Genomic DNA, 21,227 nt, shown 5'->3' on the forward strand with positions numbered 1-21,227 from the left:
AGCATGAATTGGTGATTACTGCATGAGAATAATATTTCTATGATTGGATTTTCTTCCATCACTTGTCCACCTAAACATATTATTTTACTTGCTTATTTATTTCAGTGTGGTCATAAGTGTTTTTGTTTTGTTTCATGGCTCTAATCCATCAAAATTATTTGTTTTTGCTTAAATCTTCCAGAGCTGGTCTTTGGGATTTCTCTTCAAGTCTTCTTCTTTTCTAGCATGCCCATCATATCTGAAGCACTTACTGTCTGATATTCTTCCTGAACTGATAAATCCATAGAAGCCCCAACTTGTTTCCATGCTTTTGAGAGCCTCCCATGCACTGGACATCAGTGCACACAAATATAGTTCTCAGGCACAGGTGTTCTTGCTGTCCCACTCCTCACATGGGGAAGGAGGCTAAGGCTGGTTAAGAAAGCTGTGTGTCTCAACACTGAAATATGTCACTTAGATCAGTGGGGGAGACTCTAGTTAACACTTGGTGATGGGATGGGGTTTTCACATCTTCTCCACATTCCATTTCCACAGGAGGCCACACTCCCCCACGGACCATCACAGGTCTGGTTTTGCCTAGAGCTCAGCCCTGTTAACCTTTTGTGTTTCTGTTTTTCTACTGTGCCTACAATTTTTTGTTTGTATTTGAAGCTCTTTGTATGAGTGTCACAGCATGACATCATCAAATTTGTGAACAGAATCACATAATTATTTTGCCTCTTTACATTAATCATCCTGTTATTTGTGAGGAGTCACAGGAGCAGAGCTCAGTATCACTCTTACCGAAGGTACAAAGGTTTGTAGCAGTTCTACCCATAGAGTACTTGGATGTTCTGTGGTAGCGCTTGTGTAGTCGTGCCTGCAGCAACAGTGAGCTGCTGTCAGTGCCTGGAGGAAGAGAAATAATCAGGTGCACTGCCCGGTTCATGTCCAGTAGACCAGAAAGTTTAAGGTAAAAATGGCTTCGGCTGAGAACAGTGTGTTAGGCCTTCTCCTTCAAGGACAATGAGTCTGTCTGATAAGCAGCTGCAGCCACTTGACAAACTGACTTAGAGGAAAGGACGAAATTCAACATGGAAGAAAGCAGCAATACTTAGAAACCAAAACAGTACTCTCGTGTTTGAGTCACATCTGTCTTTTGCCCTTTTCAGTTTTATAACATTTAGTTAGTGTCAGTAGCAAATAGACACTAAATATGCAGGTGCTTGTGAAATATTGCCAGTTTTCTCAGATACTTCTGGGACTAGGATGGAGGGAATGATACGCCGAGCATATGCAGGTCAGTTCCATCGGGGGAACAGCGTAGTGGGTTAAATTCTTTTCCCCTAAGCATGAGGGCCAGAGTTCAGATCTTCAGAACTTGTGGAAATACCAGGTAGGTGTGTAGCTGGCCTGTAATTGTAGCACTGGAAAGGAAGGCTGAGACAGGGGTTGGACTAGCTCATCCGTGACCTCTGTGTTAAGTTAGAGGCTGCATCAGTAACTTAGACTGCACTCAAGGGAGCTTTTGTTTGGACTATTCCACATCATGGAAGCTGGAGGTTGTCATTACTGCCTAGATCCCCATCCTGATCGAGCCAGGAGCATTGATTTCAGGTATTTTAGAGAGAGAAATTCTCAAAATGCTCGTACTAACCATCTGTCCTCACACTTCCGGAAGCCTGTATAATACCCACATAATTAAACTTTTTGGGCTCAGGTAAATCCTTCCTTCATTTTTGCTTTGATAACTTGTCAATTTTATGAAATGGTGATTTTTTTTCAGCTTAAAATTACTTAATTTTTCTGACTCTTCAACTAATATTCCTAAATATATTCTGCAAATATATTGGAACAAAGCTGTCTGCTAGAAAGTTATCATTATTTTAATTATACCGTTTGTACACACACACATATATACAAACACACACAAAGTGTACATTGATCATATGATGTTCAATTTTCTGTGCTGACTACTCGATTTGATCATGACTAACAATTTTTAACTGAAAATCTGAAGCATAGTCATCATAACTGGAAGTAAGTAGTTTGCTGATGGCATCTTAGCACTGTTCTCAACCAGGATAGGGACAAACAGAGCCTCTAAGTTTTTGAAAACCTAAACTGCCATTATTTTCTTATGGTTTTCTAATTTCTAGATTCCCAAGGAAAAGGAGTGGACTTACTAAAGGGAATATGTAACTGGACTGACAAGAGCTAAAAGAGCATGTGTTGACATATATGAGCATAAGTGTAAGTCCCTGTCATGTGGGCTCATGAGTCTAAATACAGAGACATAGCTTTTCAAATTTAAGTGTGTCAAATGTCAGAGTAAATGTTGCTCTTCCCAAGTTCATTAGCACTTAGATCTGGAAAGCTGTGTCTAAGAACCTGCATTTTATGTTCTTTACTAAAGAGTTTGACAGCAGTAAGATAGTCCTGGCTGTGCTGAGGAGGCAGCTCAGCAGTTAAAGAACTTGCTATCCAAGCAAGAGAACCCTATCAACCTGCAGTTCCAGCCGTGTACGATGAAAATGGTATCCCTAAAGCAAACTCGCCAGACTAGCCCTATGGGCAAGCTCCGGGTTTGTCTCGGGGACTCTAGCACGAAGAATAAGGCGGAAAAGTGATAGAGAAGGATTCTCTGCATCAACTTTGGGCCTCCACACTCATACACACCTGCACTCATAAGTATACAGATGCATCAGGGAAGACTTAAAGATATTAAAAGATAGTTTTGGACTCTTTCCCAACATAATAATTATAGGAATTTCAAAAGGCTTCTGGAAAGTAATTTTCTACAGATCTCTTGCACTTCAGCAAGGCTCGTGCGCAGAGGAACTGACTAAAGATTGCTTCAAGATTCTTTTCATTGGCATTTTATAGACATGGCCTGGGAAGGTACTGTCTCCTATGAGCAGGTCACATACACGTGCCGTTCAGTACAGCAGGCTCATAGTCTTTGAGTGTAGGGCTCTTCGCAACCTGTACCTCATGTGTGTGTCGCTTTCTAAGTACTGCTTCTGAGCCTAAGAACTTGGGGAACTGACGCAGAAAATGCTGGTGCCCTGACTGCCACTTTTCCTGTGAGTATAAAAGGTCTTTGTTTCTGACCCAACAGTCTCTTGTCTTCTGTCAGAACCTCTAGATACTCTATCCTGCCAGCTTGGCAGGAAGAGTCTTTCTTATCTTTAACAAAAGCTATGTCTTTCAAAATCCACTCCAGGGTCTTGTTTCTATAACACATAACAGAATGCAGGGAGCAGGCCATGACCCATCCGTTTTCATATACAGTCAGACGCCTGGGAGTTTACTCCAGGAATGGGGTCAGCCTAAGAGACACTTTGCATGGGAACTTCCTTAGAAGCCTGACGTGTCTCCCTTTGTGTGTAGTGGGGATCCTAGCCATTATCACTCCTTTGAGCAGAGCAGAGCCAAAGTCTGGTATGACCCAGGTTGATTTCAGTGAGAAAGCAAAGTGGCACAGCCCCTGGGACCAAAGTGTGAGCTGTGAAGAGGTGGTGCTAGCCTTGCTTTCTCTCCTTTAATCTTTCCAGTGACTTGAGAAGGGATTTGCCTCTTATTTCTAGAGCCCCACCATTAGGGGCTCTGGGTTTAGCTGCTTGTTTATGTTAAGAGAAAAAAAGTTAAAATACACACAATAAAAACTGGATTTCCTTAGAGCTTTGGCCATGGCTGGATGGAGCTACGCTCAGTCCACTGCTCTTCTAGTAGCCACGCTGCAGTCTGTAGGCAGAACAACAGTACACAGATTCAGTTGTGGGGCCAGGGAGTCCAGCTGGGAAATAATCTTAGAATTCACAATTCCGACTCTTGGGAACTTATTGCACCCTAGTGCTGGAGGCTAAGCTGTTGGGTAGGAGGTCATTGATTTCACTCTTAATATACTGGGGGCTAGGGCTGACCTAGTTAAAACACAAATCCTTATTTCAAGGAAGCTATTATACTTCAGCTCTACCTTACCATTGGGAGTAGAGGCTTAACCCCGAGTATATAGGTGAGTAAATGTTCACACTTAACACTCGCCCCTCCCCTCTGTAAGCCACTGAGGAATGCACTGCTTTTGCATCTTTTCCTGTCTAAAACTATCAGTTACAGAAGCACGAGGGATTTCTACAGTCCCCGTCTGTGTGGTTCTCTTCCACTTCTACCATTGCAAATTCCAGCAGGAAGGAGACTCCTCAGAACATATGAGTGGTGTTAGCTGGTAATTTTAACAATGTCCTGTTATCTGTCCATGCATGTCGTTAGTCATTTTACCATCTGAATGCCACAGCCTTCCAGATCAACAAAATTTCTCTGGTTCTCCTCTGATAATATATTAAATGTGCTTTATTTTCATTCAGTGTCTTTCCATTTCATTACGTTTCATGTGTTGTGCAAGAATCTAGGAGGAATGTAAGAATCTTCTGGGTTTTCAGGATTCACTCTACCCATATCTTAATTTCTTCTATTTCATCTTTTAAGTCTTCTTTCTAAAATCCAATCTCTGTGAAGTCTTGTTTCTTCCAGACTAGAGCTTCTCTCTTTGTGCTCAGCATATGAAATACAGTGTTGAGGTTGATGTACAAGAGGAAAACCCAAACAGATGCCCAGTCACTGGAGAGGAAGCAAAGGTTTCACTAGTTCTTCTTATAGATGTGGACGCCATTCTTAAGTGCTGTACCAAATCTACAAGTGCTTCTGTCCTAAATATTAGTTACCGTCTGGAATTTGAAGTCATTGATGGAGGAAGGTCATTGGTTAATAAAGAAACTGCCTTGGCCCATTTGATAGGCCAGCCCTTAGGTGGGTGGAGTAGACAGAACAGAATGCTGGGAGGAGGTGAGGCAATTGCCATGCCTCTCCTCTCTGGAGCAGACACAGTGAAGCTCCAGCCCAAGATGGACGTACGCTAGAATCTTCTCGGTAAGCCACCACCTCGTGGTGCTACAGATTATTAGGTATGGGTTAAAGCAAGATATGAGAGTTAGCCAGTAAGAGGCTAGAGCTAATGGGCCAAGCAGTGTTTAAATGAATACAATTTGTGTGTTGTTATTTCGGGGCATAAGCTAGCCAGGCGTCTGGGAGCCTGGCAGTGGGAAGCACCCCGCAGCTCCTTCTACAAGTCATGGCAGCAGCTTTTTTTTTCATATTTTTTTTGTAAAACTAGAAAATGAATCCATTGATCTGCCTTTCACTCTGATGTATGTTGATGAAACATGCTGACTGTTTGGAAAATATCTGTTGACTAAGTTAGGTAGCTCCTGAACATTAGGCCATTTCCTATATAAAATCAATTCTTATGTGTTATATAGTATTAAGAATCCAATTCATGCCATGCTTTTTCAGTCCCAGTCCAGCTGGCCTTGGTGAGCTCCCAATAGATCAGCCCCACTGTCTCAGTGAATGGGTGCACCCCTCGCAGTCCCGACTTCTTTGCTCATGTTCTCCCTCCTTCTGCTCCTCATTGGGACCTTGGGAGCTCAGTCCAGTGCTCCAATGTGGGTCTCTGTCTCTATCTCCATCCATCGCCAGATGAAGGTTTTATGGTGATATGCAAGATATTCATCAGTATGGCAATAGGATAGGGTCATTTCAGGCACCCTCTCCTCAGCTGCCCAAGGAACTAGCTTGGGACATCTCCCTGGACACCTGGGAACCCCTCTAGAGTTAAGTCTGTTGCCAACCCTAAAATGGCCCCCTTAATTAAGATATATACTTCCCTGCTACCATATCCACCCTTCCTTTATCCCAACCATCCCATTCCCCCAAGCTCTCCCCATCCTCCCCTTCTCACTTTTCTCTCTCCATTTCCCCTTACTCCCCACCCCCAAGTTCCCAATTTTTGCCCTGCAGTCTTGTCTACTTCCAATATCCAGGAGGATAATTATGTTTTTCTTTGGGTTCATCTTCTTATTTAGCTTCTCTAGGATCATGAATTATAGGCTCAGTGTCCTTTATTTATGGCTAGAAACCAATAATGAGTGAGTACATCCCATGTTCATCTTTTTTGGGTCTGGGTTACCTTGCTCAGGATAGTAAAATCGGACTCTCTGAACATGGCAGACAATGAGTGCTGATGAGAAGCCAAGGACAATGGCACTGGGTTTTGATCCTACTGCATGTACTGGCTTTGTGGGAGCCTAGCCTGTCTGGATGCTCACCTTCCTAGACCTGGATGGAGGGGGGAGGACCTTGAACTTCCCACAGGGCAGGGAACCCTGACTGCTCTTTGGACTGGAGAGGGAGGGAGGGAGGGAGGGAGGGAGGAGTGGGGGGAGGGAAATGGGAGGTGGGGAGATGGCAGAAGTTTTTAATAAAAAAATAAATAAATAAAAAGATTAGAACCAAGACCATGAAAAAAAAAGAATCCAATTCATGTCGCTGTCAAACTGTGTTATTAGAAACACGTTGTTGGGAAGTGGCAGATACAAGCTTATTAAAGTTCACATTTCTCACAGAAGTTTTGTTCTTGTCTTTGGCAGCATATGCTGCCCATGGTTTTCCTCAGACTGAAGAGCTCACCTGGCTTGAGGAGTTAGGATACTGAGATGGTTGGCGAGCGTGTGTACAGCAGCTCACACTTGTACTGAGATGGTTGGCGAGCGTGTGTATAGCAGTTCACAATTGTGCTTGTGTCAGCGTTTACACAATATATAGTATATTTACACAAAAATTCTATTAAAGTGTTCATAAACTGAAACTATTCTCAAACTAATAAAACATGAAAGTTTAATTTATAGTTAGATTTCCCTTTTTGATGAAATCTTTTCAAATTTTATAAGATTTTACAATTTTTGGAAAGAAATTGAATCTAGATGTTAAAACATAACTTTAAAAGAAATCTCTTCATGAGATACATATCACATATAGAAGCACAACCCACATAGAGCCTGTGCTTTATAATAAAAAGGTAAGCTGCTTATTGTTAATTATCTTCATTTAATCACAGACTCCTTGATCATCGTATTACTGAGCATGTTAGCAGTGCACTGTTTGCTGGGTCTTCAGTGCTTTTCTTTTAAGCACAAACCTCTGCTCAGGAAACTCTAAGTTATGGAGAATGAAGAGGTCAGCCCCGCTCCCTGATGCAGACATCAAGCTGCACCCTCATGACCTGAGACCTCTGGCTTTTTTAAAAGGCCATTGTCCAAGTGAGGAAAACGAGGCCCAGAGCAAGGGGCTTCCCTGAAATCTATTGGGGCACGTAATCGCTGTCGTCTGTTGTTCCAGCAGTGTTCTCTTCCTTGTCTAGCAACATTTTATTGTTAAGTCTTCTAGCTCCAGTAACAAAACCAACCAAAACTTTATGACAAATCTATGAGGATTTAACATTACTTCTGCTAAATTGTCTTATAAATGATAAATTATCATTTATTTGTAAGTTTGGCCACTCAGTTCTCTCATGCCAAAAGAGCCTCATTTTTTTTTAAGTACTAAAAAGGAAAACGAAACAGAAAGATGCACAGGCATGGGTGTGCATTCAGTCAGGTAAGCAGGGCCGTCGCCTGAAGGGTGATGTTCACCGCTTTGAGAAAACGGATCTCTAAGCTTCCACCAGTATCTGGAAGAAGAATGTTCCTGGCCAAGGAGCAGTCCAGGTAGCCGAGGCAGAATGGGTGTGATTGTCAGTGGGAAACCTCAACAGGCCTTGAGGCTGGAGATGGTTGAAGGTGAGGAGGTTGGGTAATAACTACAGGTCTTGAATTTGGGTTTTACAACCTGTTTCTTTATTCCTGAGACAACTGCCTGCTCTCAGTTGGAAGCCTTGCTTAAATAATGTCGAGCTTTTCTAGTGTTCCGTCCTCTTGCCAGAACATGTAGCTCTGATTACCTTTGGCTCTGTCACTTGAGAGTCCCAGCACTAGGACAGTTGACACAGGTCTATGTTCCTTGAGGTTGCTCACTCTGAGTGTCCCCGTCATGGAGCTGTGATAGGGTCAACTGTCTTGCTATACTGTGAAATTATTTCAAAACCTATGAAGTGCTCTGGGGCTATTCTTCCAGATCTGAATGGCCTAGGGCTTCAAGGTGGGCTTGGGATGACCCAGTGGGTCACTGCCGGACCTGGGCTTCTTGTAGTAATTGCCGATAATTTCAAAGTACAGATGACCATTTACAACATTGCAGAATCTGTGGTGTTACTTCTTCAGATGGTGTCATCCATCAGAGCCATCGTGGCCATTAAATAAATGTTTTGGAAACATGCACTAGTGTATGACAATTTAACAAATGCATAAGTAAAATCCATTCTCATTATCCTTTCAAGGTGTGATTTTCTGAATTCCTGTGAACACATACCATCATGTATTTGCCATTATGATTGTCTGTCCACCCAAATGCTGAGAACCTGAGTGAAGAGAAACTAATAAGGGGAAGCTGACTTACTTTTGTCAAAACCACTTTTTAGTGTAAAATGACTGCCATTTCCCCCAGAGGCTCTACACGGGCACTGTGTTTACAACTGCCCAGATTGGAAGAGAAGCTGTTTGGTTGGCTATGCAGAAAGAGAATGGGCATAAATTGCGTGTTTGGTTTAGTTTGGTTTGTAGCAAAAGCATCATGTGACAAGTGAACTTGCATAGAATCTTTGGGTCAAATAAGAGGACTTTGTAGGCACATGGAAGCAAAACAGTTTTCTGATGAGTATTAGGAGTTAACTTTAGACAATTTAAACATTCTAAATGCATTTGATATTAAGTATACTTAAATACTAGTTTCAAAAGTAAAAGCAATCTGTATTTTAACGTGTTAAATGCCATTGACTGATGTGGAGAAGGCTATTTGTTTGACTTTATTTTGGTAAGGAAAGTTGAGACCTCACTGTAAGTATTTGAACTTCTGAAGCTTTGTGTATTAGGGTGTTTCTTCATTACTGGAATGAAATGCCTGAGGCATTCTGAGTATGTAATGAACAGAGGTTTATGCCGCTGCAGGTACAGAAGATAAAAGACAGTGATGGCACTGGTTCATCTCTGGCAATGGCCTTCTTGACTGTGCCACCTTCTGTTGGGAGTAGTTGGGTAATGGAGTCAGGCAAGAGTAAGGTCCCATAGTCCCTTTCAAAGGCCATTGTGCCAGCAACCTCTAAGGACCAGCCTCTCTACCTGGAAGCTTTCAGATGGCACACATCTGAACCATAGCAGAGTTTTGTTCTGGTTTGGGTTTTGATGCTATTAATTTTCACTCAATATGTGACCAGAATTTTCAAGGTTATTTTTCTCATATAGTCACATGCAACCTTCTGTGAACCAACTCTGCATTGCCATGCGCTTCAACTGTATATTGCTTCTTCCAGGTAGACATAGCTGACATTGAGAATGAAGAAAACCGCTACTCTCTGTTCACGGAACTCCTAGAATCTAGTCATAGTGAGATTGAATTTCAGCACTTGATTTTACTCTTGCAAGCTTGGCCACCTATGAAAAGTGAATGTGTGTAAGTATTATGATAAGTTTAGCCTAACTTGACATCCTCTGTCTGAATGTCAGTTTGGAAAATGTAATATCTTCAGCGAAGCTAATGAAAGGAGAGAGAGGAGGTGTGCATGCCTGTGTGTGTCTGTGTGGACTTGCATACACATATATCAAGGTTTCAGACAGACTATTCCTTATATGAGGAGCTTATGTTCTAAGCACTCTGAAAATGTGGATGGTACCACACTCTGCTCTCCGCCATGCTTTTCCTATACATGTTCCTGTACCTCTCTGCACAGATTTAATGTTTTTGTCCATACTAGCTAAGCACTTACTATGTACTGTGGCAGTGATTTTTTTCTCTTTTTATTATTTTTTTAATTTTTTTTCTTAAGAATTTCCTACATGTATACAGTGAAATATGATTATGACTATTCCCCATTTTCCTCTCAGTCTCATCTCATACCCCACCACATGCCCCTTCCCAAATCCATCTTTATTTGTATTTTTTTTTTTGATAACCCAGTAAGTCCAGATATTGCTGCCCGTATGTGCATGGGTATGGCACTATCCACTGCAGCATGGTGGTCTACCAGTAGCTACATCCTCAGGGAAAAAACAAACAGAACAGAAAACCATTCCCAGTGTCACCAGCTCCTCTGTAAGTGGTGGGGCCTGGAGATCTACCTACCTATGCTGGGATTTAGGCGGGCTTGATCTTGCTGGATACAGCATTTCACACCCTTCTCCACTTTCTCTGGCTCTTCCACCCTCCCCTACTTCTTCCACAGTATTCTCTGAGCCTTCATGGTGTTGAAACTTCTCTGGCCAAGATTGTGGGCAACTGAGGTCAATGAATACACACATCCTGACAGTTTGACAGGATGGTCATTAAGCAAAATAACATTAGCAAGTTATACTCTGGGTTCTGTGACCTCCCCAGGCATGGGCTTTTGACCAAATTACAGCACCAGGAATGAATTTTATACAGGATAATTTTTGTTTAAAAATAGATGTGTGTTGTGTTATATCTGTGTGTGTTATATTCATGTAGGTAGGTATGCACACCAATACGAAGGCCAGAGTACAAGCAAAGTTGTCTCTCCCTCTCCATCCTATTGCTTGAAATAGACTGAGTCTAAACTACTTTATCCAGGCTCTCAGTACACACCTCTCTCCAGGCCCTAATTCTGGTGTTGCAGACACATGCAGCCATGTCAGCACCTCCAGCCGGGCTTGCAGACAAGTGCCTTATGTGGGTACCGATGTGACCTCATACTTCAGGACCTTATGTTTGCAGGGCAGGCACTGACACCCACTAAGCCATCTCTTTAGTCCCCTGTGGTTGTAACCTTGCAGTTCAGTGTACAATAGAAGCACGGTTGAATTTCGTTTTCCTTCCTGACAGTTTCACAGGTGGAAGATTTGTTTTCACGACAGGTCTTGGCAATGTCAACATACAGGGTTTTTTTCCCTACAGTTGATAACTTTCCAATTTTCACTTAAAGGGGACGCTTTATGGCTTCCCTTTGGCATGTCTGAGCTGCCATTGTCACTATTTCTGCTGGTGCAGGCTACCACCGAATAAGTAAGGATTAGTTAAGTACAGGCACCGGGATACAGTTGACACTCTGTTAGCAGAGGGGGCAGCTAAATGACCGACAGAAAGAAGAACCCTTATGTAGCATGGATACCCTGAATCATCATCATGCAACTGCTTTTGGAATTTTCCTTTTAATGTTTTTTGGATTGTATTTTCATGGGTAACTGAAGAACGCAAGCGTAATTGTAAATCTAAAAAGATATATATTATATGTGTGTGAGAAAGAGATCATTACTTGACTTTTAAGGCAATTTAAATTGTTTCTGAAGTATTAGAGTGTCTCTCTTTTCCCTGTATCTAAGCCCAGTGTCTCCTTCAGAAGTGTCGTACAGTTCGTCACGGCCATGTCTAATATACAGCGTGAACACAGCACTTTGTTCTGGTATTTTCACTAGGAAATTTGTTGCCTGGTTTTTAAAACAAAGCTTAGAGTGCTCCTTGAGAATTCATATGGAACAAATAATTCCCATTTATTAAGCACTCACAGTATTGAGCTTGCAGTTTAAATACATTACCAATCATTTACACAACAAACATGCAAAGGTAGTTTTACCTGGTTATGTAGATGAAGGAACTGAGTCTCAAAAGTTAAGTCACTTCAGTTTGTTCATAGCTAACGAGTGAAGGAGACGGAGTTCTCACCAGGACTGGCCCCACCATAGCCTTGGGTTCTCGCCTCTCTGTCCTCAGAGATACTTGGGGTACCTGCCTCATCCTGTGCTGTTGGCCATGTGGCCCCTCTCCTCTGAACTCGTCACTGTCTGTCTGAGGCTGCATTTCATTGTTAAGAAGCATGAGGCCCTGGGACCTGCTCGGGCCTGTTCGCTCCAGTACTGATCTTCGGTACTCAGTGAGAAATTCTGCCCTAGACCAGCAAACCTTCCACATCTTGGAATGGGAAGAAGGATGCTTCCCTGAAAATGGTTCCCCTGGAGCAATTCAGGAGCAGGAGAGAACATGTGGGAGAAACTCTTTGCCTGAGCCCTAGAGTGGAACTTTAGGAACTCCTGAAGCAAACTGAGAAGGAGATGGTCTCTGTTTGTCTTATAGCCTGATGCTTTTAGAAAGGAAAAAGAAACATGGCCCAGGTCTCTATCGTCTGTGACAGTGATGGCATGCTGACTGTGTTCTAAAGAGTGCGTTTCACCCTAACTGTTTAGTTTGGGTTTGTGGTTGTTTAAGACAGAGTCTGGTTGTGTAGCCCAGAATGGCCTTGAACTAGTGAGCCCAGTCCCTCATGTCCTACCATGCCTGACTGTCACACCAGCTCTGTTCACCACAGCACCTTCACTGTCCCGGAACTGCTTTCCTGTGGTCTTGCTAAAGCTACCCAGGGCCTGCCAATGCTTGCTAACTGCAGGTTCCTGGGTCCTAGTCGCCAGAGCAGAGAGTGATAAATAGAGATTCTAGTATTGGCAGTACTACCATGGGGTCAGAATTTGAGACTGGGTCTATAAAGTCTTAGGAGCCTGAGCTCTCAGGACATCTGATGCCCCAGGGTGCCCTCTGCTTGTTCATGCCACAGAGGCCTGCACATCTCCTCCATGTCACCTTCTCCACAGGATAGACTAAAGGAGCACATTATGTACTCTCCAGGTGTGAGCCGCCATAAACACCTTATTTCAGAATTGGAAGGAATTTTTGTTGTTGTTATTGTTTAATGTATCACAGTTGTGAGAGCTTTAATCCCCTCCAATGTTTTGCACATTTCTCTGTGAGGAGCAGCGCAGGCAGCAGCCCATGGGTGAGACTGGCGACTGTGATGCTGACCAGATGCACAGCAGAGAACAAGCGGGAGCTGGGGGGTGAGGTGTTGAACATCTGCCGCTCTCTCTACAACACCAAGCAGATGCTGCCTGTGGAGGTGAGTGGACGCTGCGAGCGGCTTCCCCGGGATGGCCTCTTTCTTCTCAGCGCCCTCTCTTCTAGGCAGTTGTAGCTGTACTAGAACACTTAGCTTAAGCAATTCTAGTAAAGACCAATAATTTGTAATAGATCTCATGAGGAAGAGCAGCGCTGCAAGGATGCCTGGAAGGTGTTTTTTTCCTGCCAGCGCTCTGAGTTCCAGGGCATATCCCAGTGCAGTTCCCTCAGGAGGCCTTTTTATGGCCCATCCTGGCGGACGTTCTGAGGGAACTCAATGACTCAGGTGTTGTCTGTCTAACCGAGCAAGCACTCTGATCTTTGCATACGTCATTGTGTCATTATAAGTCATTATAAGAACACGGGATAGTCACAGCAGTTCTCTCTGTAGCAGAGACAGCAGAGACTCGGCCACCTCCTTTGTCCCAATGACTTAAGTGTCATTGGAGTATTCGTAATACGTGCACCATGGAAACTTTGGTGTTTTCTGTTATAGTAGCCTGCTCTATGTCCACTCAGCAGTATACTGTTGGGGCAACTCATATTCTTAAATTTAAGCATTTGGATAATGGCATTAAATGAATTAATTGGTTTTGAGTTTCTGCCAGGTAAGACATAAACTTGAAAGCAAAATTATAAATCTGGGCCTATAAATCCTCATTGTGATCACTCAAGAAAACCACTCTTACTTGAATGAACATTTAATGTTGTTTTCCAAATTTGGGACTGAGAAAGTGTTTTTGTTGAATTTTTAAAGGCTTATTTGTTTAAAGAACTCTTCCAACCACTGGAATGACAGAGGAATTCTATAAAATACTTAAAGTACCAGCAGCTAAAATAGTGTAGTGGAGTGTGTGTTTGGAGCTGTGTACCATGGCCCTCTTCATATGAGCTAAGGTGGAGCTCTGACCAATCAGGACCAAATGTCAAGACTGACCCTTAGCTGTTCTGTTGAATTGAATGTTGGTTAGAAAGGTCTGTGTAGGCTCTCGAGTTACTGCCTGGCAGTTCTGTCTCCACCACTGTGTCTCTAGCTCTAAGGCGGGGCTGAACCTCCCTGTAGGCTCCTAACCACCACGCCACCACTCATAGATCCAGACTTCTCCTTGAGGTGGGAAGGGAGTGGATTAATTGCCTCTTCGGAGTAGGTTGCGACAGTCTCTGTCTAACTTGCTGGAGAGAAAAGTAGCTACTGAATGAGTGCTGTTGCCACTGACTGCTTCTTAAGCTCAGCCTCCTTCCTCATGTTGGGCATGCATATAAAAATGTTCCTTGCATGTCATGATTACAGGAGATTAGTAAATGATAAGCATTATTTTTATTGTTAAATGTGCTCAATAAAAAGTTAAAGTGTTACTAGGGAGAGAACGTAATTATTACAAAATAAAAGTGTCTTGAATTTATTTTACATTTCAAAGTTGCTCAGCTTAATCTCAGAGCTCCATAATAATTTTCTTCACCATGGTGCTAAGATTACCCACTCCTCAGTTATTTTATTCTGCCCACGGCTAATGACGTGTGTGCCCAGTTGTGACAGGGCCCTGAGGCGGACCCACCTCTTCCCTTGTCCCTGTTTCTCATCACCTACAAGCCTCATGATTACAGTTTTTTCTCTCCTCCATGACTTATCAGAGCACTTTTGTGTGTGTGTGATTTCACGCTGTTCCTCCTTCTACCTGCTTCTGTACAGCTATGATGGTTTTTCTTGTGAAAAATTACCAGCAAATGAAAATCATTGCTTTTCCAAAGTTGTGCATCCTGTGATTTTGCTAGCTGTGGCCAGTGCTTCTCAGTCTGTATCCATGGCAATATAAAAGTCTCCTCAAGAGCTGAGGGCGTGTGGGATAAGAAATGTAAACAAGATCATGGCATTCCTGAATGGACAGCTCTAAGTCCGCACTTTCTGTCAGCAGCCTGCCAGGAATTAGGGTCCCAGAGGATGCTGGCTGCTGTGTGGAAGCAGGTCACCCAGATGAGCCTGGCTAAGCCCAGCTTGGGAACCTCAAGAGTGGTCATCCTTCCTCACAACTGAGCACTTTTGACGGTGCTGGGAGCTTGGTTTAAACTCTCCCATGACATCCAAACTATTTCCCTTTTACCTGCTTCTTCCTCAACCTCCTCTCATTAACAGGGCTAAAATGCCTTCTTTAAAGGGTTTTGGAACAAACCAAATGACATGGTGTGTACTAACGCCTGGCAAACATAGCAAGCAGGTGTTTCAGGTCAGAATCCCTGAGTCTCTGGGTGGAGGTGATAGATGGAGGCAGATTTTGCAGTCAGAAGTCAGATCTAGGCCCAGCCTTTCTTGAGCAGCTCTGAAGACCAGGAGTCCATGGATAGCCCCATGCCCAGCACAGCCTTCACTGGTGTGACACGTCAGAACCTACAACAGAGGGAGCAGACAGCTCCTCTGCATGTGTGAGCAACACACACCTGCACACAGTCCCTCTCAGGCTCTAAAACACCTGTTGACACTGATCTGCTGAGTCCCTGCAGGTTGTATAAAGGCCAAAAGGGTGTCAGTGGACTGGTGTGACTTCCCTGGCAACACCAGGCCAAGGCTTATCCCTGAGCTTGGGCCTGCTTATGTGTCCCCTTTCAAGGCCTGTCTTTCTTATGATGTCGTGTCCTGACTGTCTGAACTGTGAAGTTGTCAGCTTCAGTGGTTTTGTGCTCTCTCTGCTGCTTGGTCTTCTTGTAGTTCCCTGTGTAAGTCTCTTAATTCATCTCTTGCAGTACAAGCCCTGGAGAAGATTAGCTAAGAGACTGTACATTCCTAAGTGGGTCACATAAACTGGCATCCTGTGTCCTCACAGTCCTTGCCTGGGCCATGTGCTATCTACCCTGCTTAGATTTTTATCACAAGGTAGAGTCATCTGGGAAGAGAAACCTTAAATGAGAAAACCTGTCAGATTGCCTAAAGGCAAGTCTGAGGGGCGTTTTCGTTTTCTTGATTAATGATTGATGAGAGGGTGCCATTCCTGAGCAGGTGGTCCTGGGTGGTAAAAGAAAGCAGGCTGAGCAAGTCAGCAGACTGCGCTCCTCCATGGTCTCCGCTTCAGTTCCTGGCTCCAGGTTCCTGCTCTAGCGCCCCTTTGTGGTGGACTGTAAGCTTTAGGATGAAATAAACTATTCCCATAGTCGCCTTTGCTTATGGTTTTATCACAGCAATAGAAAGAAGCTGACACTATCTATTAATTGTCTTCTCAGATGGTGTCTGTGCTTTTTATTAAAAATTGTCATTTAGAGCTACAGTCAATAAAGAGTTAGTGTAAACATGAAACAATGAGGCTCTATGTCAATTAGTGATAGCTTATTGAATAAACAGCAGACATGAATGCCAAGAGAGACTCATTTATAAATTTTCAGTGTACCTTTAGAGCAGACGAAGCATTCTGCACCCTCACAGGGGGGCATATAGGTGAATAGAGAACTGCAGGAGAGAAGGTAATGAAGAGTACAGCGAGATGTAGAATGGAGGCTGAGCTCGGCCAGTCGGAGGTGCCTGTCATTGTGTAGGTGGAGACTGCTCATGTCCCAGCCACTCAGACCCAAATAATCACACAGAAACTATATTAATTGCAACCCTACTTGGCCAATAGCTCAGGCATATTCCTAGCTAACCCTTACATCTTAACCCATTTCTATTAATCTGTATATTGCCATGAGGCTGTGGCCTACCGTTTAAAGGTTCTGGTGGCATCTGTTTCCTTCGCCAGCTACATGGCATCTCCTCACTCCGCTTACTCTATATATCTCTGTTCAGATTTCCTGCCTGGCTTTACTGTGCTAAGCTATTGGCCAAAATAGGTTTGTTTTTTTTTTTTTTTCCATGAAAAAGCACCACATATACAAAAGGACATCCCACATCAATTGTGTGTCGCTATTCTTGGGGAGATGTGAACCAGTGTGTACTTAGCCAGATAAGGAGCCAACAGCAGACCAATGATACCACTGACATCCAACTAGGTGAACCAGTGAGTTTTACTGGGGTGCTACTGGAGTGAGAGTGAGGGGTCACCTCCAGGAGCAGAAACTACTCTGGGCCAGCTGTATCCCTAAAAGCCCGCCCCAGTGGGTGGCAGTTCATGAAAGCAGAAACCCTGGAGCTCACTGCTCAACTTCAGGCAGCTCACCAGTTTGGAAACTGTCTCATTCAGTTGATCATCATTGCCTTCCCATCCTGGAATGCTGGGCAGGGATGCTGAGAGTGCCCTGGGTTTGGAATGTTCTCTGCTCTGCTGTGGTGTAGCGCATGCAGGGCTGTGACCCTTCATTCTTTTTCCAAAGTAGGCTTGCTTTAGTATAATGGGCCACACCGTTGTTTCTCTTTGGTCTAGTGTTCAGTTCTTTATGTCATAGATACAGTCAGGACACTTCAAGTAGCCAGCAGTCAAAACAGTTGTGTGTTTTCTGTCTCTTCGTTGTAAAGGATTGTCTTCTGTTACCTTATTCAGAGTTCTTTTCTCTGGGGACAGGTTCAGCAAATAGAATTAAAAACTAAGAATGAAATCCAGGTCTACACTTGTTCACTCTTTTGAACCACAGGTAGTTTTCAAAATGATGATGGAATATCTTAAATATATCAAGAATTCCATTTACTTTAGCATTAGAATTTTGAACATATTTTTAAAACATTGTCTGTGCCGATGTCCTTCATCTCAGTAGATAAGAACTAGATGTCGGCTTCATTAGTGGTGACAGCTGCCATGAAGTCTCTGCTGTGTGCTTAGCGCTGTGCATTTATATTAATTCTCAGGTACACAGCAAAAACTGCAAAACAAATACAGTTGGCTCCATTTTATTTATAGGGAAAACAGGGCTTTGAGAATTAGAATAAATTGTAGCACTAGATCTGTGCTGCAATAGATAGTGAATGTATCCTGCCACTCAAAGCGATATTATACACAGATAGACCTGGAAAGATGGCCACAGCTTACCAGGAAGGGAATGACATGGACAGCAGCTCTGTCACACAAACATGCACGCACGCACACACACACACACACACACACACACACACACACGTACACACATATACACATCCATATACATATAACCATAAAAACACACACATATACATACACAATATAAGCACAAATACATAGATACATATATGTACAAATATAACAACACATATAGACACATACATAGAAACAAATATAAACACACATATACACACATACATACACAAATATAAACCCACAATGAATACACAAATATAAACACATACATATACACACATACACACATATATGCACAAACATAGCCACACATATGTATCCACATACACACAATAAGAGGCATGTGAAGGTGCATCCAGAAGTCGCAGCACAGGGTTGCACCTGTTTCCCTGAGTAGAACTCACCTCCTCTGTGATTTCAGGATGTGAAGGAACTGTGTATGCTGCTGTTGGACCAGTCCCTACTGCTCCCGTCCCTGAAGCTTCTGTTGGAGAGTGGAGATGAGAGTCTACAGGCCATGGCCCTGCAGCAAATCTCAGCTGTCACTAAGGTATACCCAGCTGATTTACTACTGCTCTTGTTTAAAAAAGTAAATGAGTGCATTTATCCTCATTAACAATAACCATGATCAATTTCCAGCTGCTTTATATATAGTATTCTTTGACTATAGCAGGTGCCTCTCTTCTATCCAGGCAGTGTATGCTTGGATTCATAGGCAGTTCCTGAGCCTCTCCCATGATCCAGACTCTAGATGACTGCTGAGAACACAGACACATGTGACAAACATCTTTACAGAGAAACAGCAAACAGCATCTCAGTAGCATGAACCAGTGGCCCGGGTGCCTTGCTGCTTGGGATTTGGGTCTGGAAAAATTTGATCTGCTTGAGGCTGGCTTCCATCTCCTGGGTTGTGTGTGGTAGCTGCTCACAGACAGAAACATTTCCCAGCAGCACACACTGCCAACATCTGAAGTCCAGAACTGTGGTCCTCTGGAACCTGAGCCTCAGCAGAAGCAGCGTTTGACCTTGAAAACAAGTGTGCTTAAGTCACCTTTGGAGATTCCTCCCACAAGGCTGGCTGTCTTGTGATGACTGAGGAAAGCAGCGATCTCTCTCTTCCTCTTAAGATGTGCAGTCTTTAGTTAAATAGCTCAGGGCTGTGTTATAGCAAATTCTCATCAAATGATCCTTCCCCAAAGCCTTCTCTACAGACATCCTTGTTTCACGTGAGCATTGTGTTCACGTTCATGTACACACAGAGATGCAAGTGGACTCTATCATTTTACTGTCTGCTGTCTCCCTGTTAACAAGATGTCTTCTGGGGAGCAGAGAGAAGGGAGTTGTAGAACAGAGGTCTGTGCTGGCTGCAGAAGACAGCTAAGAAATAGAAGAAAAGATGGTGTTGATAAAATGTTTTATTAATGCAAAGTACCCAAATGTTACATACATTGGATCTGACAACAGTCATTGAAGATCCGTTGCTTTTGATCAGTTTTATTCTTGAAGTAGTATAAGACTGTCTGCAGAGACTTTGGAATGGCTGCCCTTTGTCACTGATGCTGGCAGGACCTTTGGGCTGCCTGACTGAAGTATTTGGGGGTTGATCTCTTGCTAGCCTCCCATTTCCTTGCTGGTGGGAATATTTCTTGTATCTTCACTAAAATTGAGAATTATAATGAGTTTTTTCTGAGGCTTTTTTTTTTCTTGTAAACCCAGGAAGATAGGACTGAACCAAATCAGTCTGACCGTGATTCTCCATCACATCCTCCTCCATCAACTATCAAAATCAGAAAGTAAATGAGAACTATATGGCACTAGTGGGGCTCCTCCGTAAGAAGGTCCTCAGAGCTTGTGAGGTGCCACATCGTGCTAAGACTCCGAGTTCACAACTGCTCTGTATGCTATGGGGAGTTTCCTTGGGGCCATGAAGCTGGGACCAGCCAGTGGTGCCCATCAGGCTTGAGACTGAAAGCCACACGTCTAAATTGTCTCACTTGCTATGTGGAGACACTCGCGTTTAGAAATTCGGTCATAAGAGTCTACCTTAAGGTGTGGGTATATATTAGGGCAGCCTACTGTTCGCCTAAATTTACATCACCAAAATGTACATGTCTGGGCATCCTCAGACATGCTACATGTTCTGCATACTCTTATATTCAGTTGTAGGAAGTGTATAATAAGGTCCCCGATCCTTGTCACCCATCTTTCCCAAGGTAAAATATGATATAACTACAGCAATCACGACCAAGATTGTAAGCGTTGACATGGCCTATTGGCCTTTTTTCATCTTTCACTAGAACTCCCCACTTCTCTGTGTGTGGAATCTGTAGCAGGTGGGTCTCCTGTGAGAAGTGCTGTCATGAACCATGGTGTCTCTCTGCCACAGGCCTTCACTCTGCCCTCTGTAGCTGGAGAAACTTTGGCAACATTATCTGCTCTTCATCTCTGTAATTTTGTCATTTCAAGAGATCTGGATAAACGAATATGCAGTTACCATGGTCTGTCATTGTTCTTCAACCCTGAGAAAGGGTCATCTTATACATCCCTCAGAAAAGAGCATCAGCAGGCGATACTGTGTGCCCTGGCCTGCTGATTTTATATCATCCCTGGCTGCTGAGTGAGAACTAGAAACCTCTGCTGCTTCTCTTTGGTTCTGTCCATTAGTAAGGGCTAAGGTTCATCAATAACTTTAGTTTTCCCCTTATTGGTTGTTGATAGGAGTTCCTGTTGACATTAAAAAAATAACATCTGGCAAAGGGATCCTCTGACAGCAATTGGTCCACACAGTGCACAGCTATGAAAGGAGACAGCCCTGCACTTGTTTGCTGGGAGCATGTATTATTTCGCTGTTCATTATCAGCTGCTGACAGCTTTATAGGTGCTCGCAGTTACAGTGAAGACGCTTAAGTGCTGGTGCTGGCTGCAGCTTTCCCTTCAACAGCGGGACCCACTTCTTTCTCTAAGCACTTCTGGAATGGCACACCTCTAGTCTTCAGTATGTGACCTTATTCAAGTAGGCAGAAGCTTCTATCCTGGGAAGCAAACAGTCTTTCCTGAGCTGGTATTGGTATCATCCTTGGTGATAGTCTGCTGGGTGACTTCTCCACCAGTCTTGGTCAGATTGAGAGCTTGCTCACAATGCAGTGCTCACCATGAAGGCTATTCCTTGGCATGCTTGAAGTTGATTTCCAGGTTCTATCTGTTTAGGTCAAAATCCCCAAAGATAGCAAATGTATTTTACTAGTCTTGTAAACTGAGATTAACTGTGTTTACTATTCCAGAAGCCTGGTGGCTCCTACCACTTATTATGTCCTCCTCTAGTGCTTCCCAGTCCCTCTGTCCCCCAGGCCATAGCCCAGACCCCTAGTGTAAAAGAGTAAACCATGTTTCTGACCTTAC

General features: G+C 43.4%; 1 protein-coding gene across 1 annotated transcript in view; it reads left to right on the plus strand.

Moving 5' to 3' along the window:
* LOC121432455 (neuroblastoma-amplified sequence) overlaps positions 1–21,227 on the plus strand; it is a 309,448-nt gene that overhangs the window by 280,560 nt on the left and 7,661 nt on the right. Inside the window, exons 49-51 of the mRNA XM_041630447.1 lie at positions 9,281–9,420; positions 12,727–12,865; positions 18,250–18,378. Coding sequence (XP_041486381.1) covers positions 9,281–9,420; positions 12,727–12,865; positions 18,250–18,378 — 408 coding nt within the window. The remainder of the gene's footprint in view (positions 1–9,280; positions 9,421–12,726; positions 12,866–18,249; positions 18,379–21,227) is intronic.

This window comes from Microtus oregoni, unplaced genomic scaffold, assembly GCF_018167655.1.
Source record: "Microtus oregoni isolate MIOR12 unplaced genomic scaffold, Mior012 000034F_ref0000314, whole genome shotgun sequence".
NCBI lineage: Eukaryota > Metazoa > Chordata > Mammalia > Rodentia > Cricetidae > Microtus > Microtus oregoni.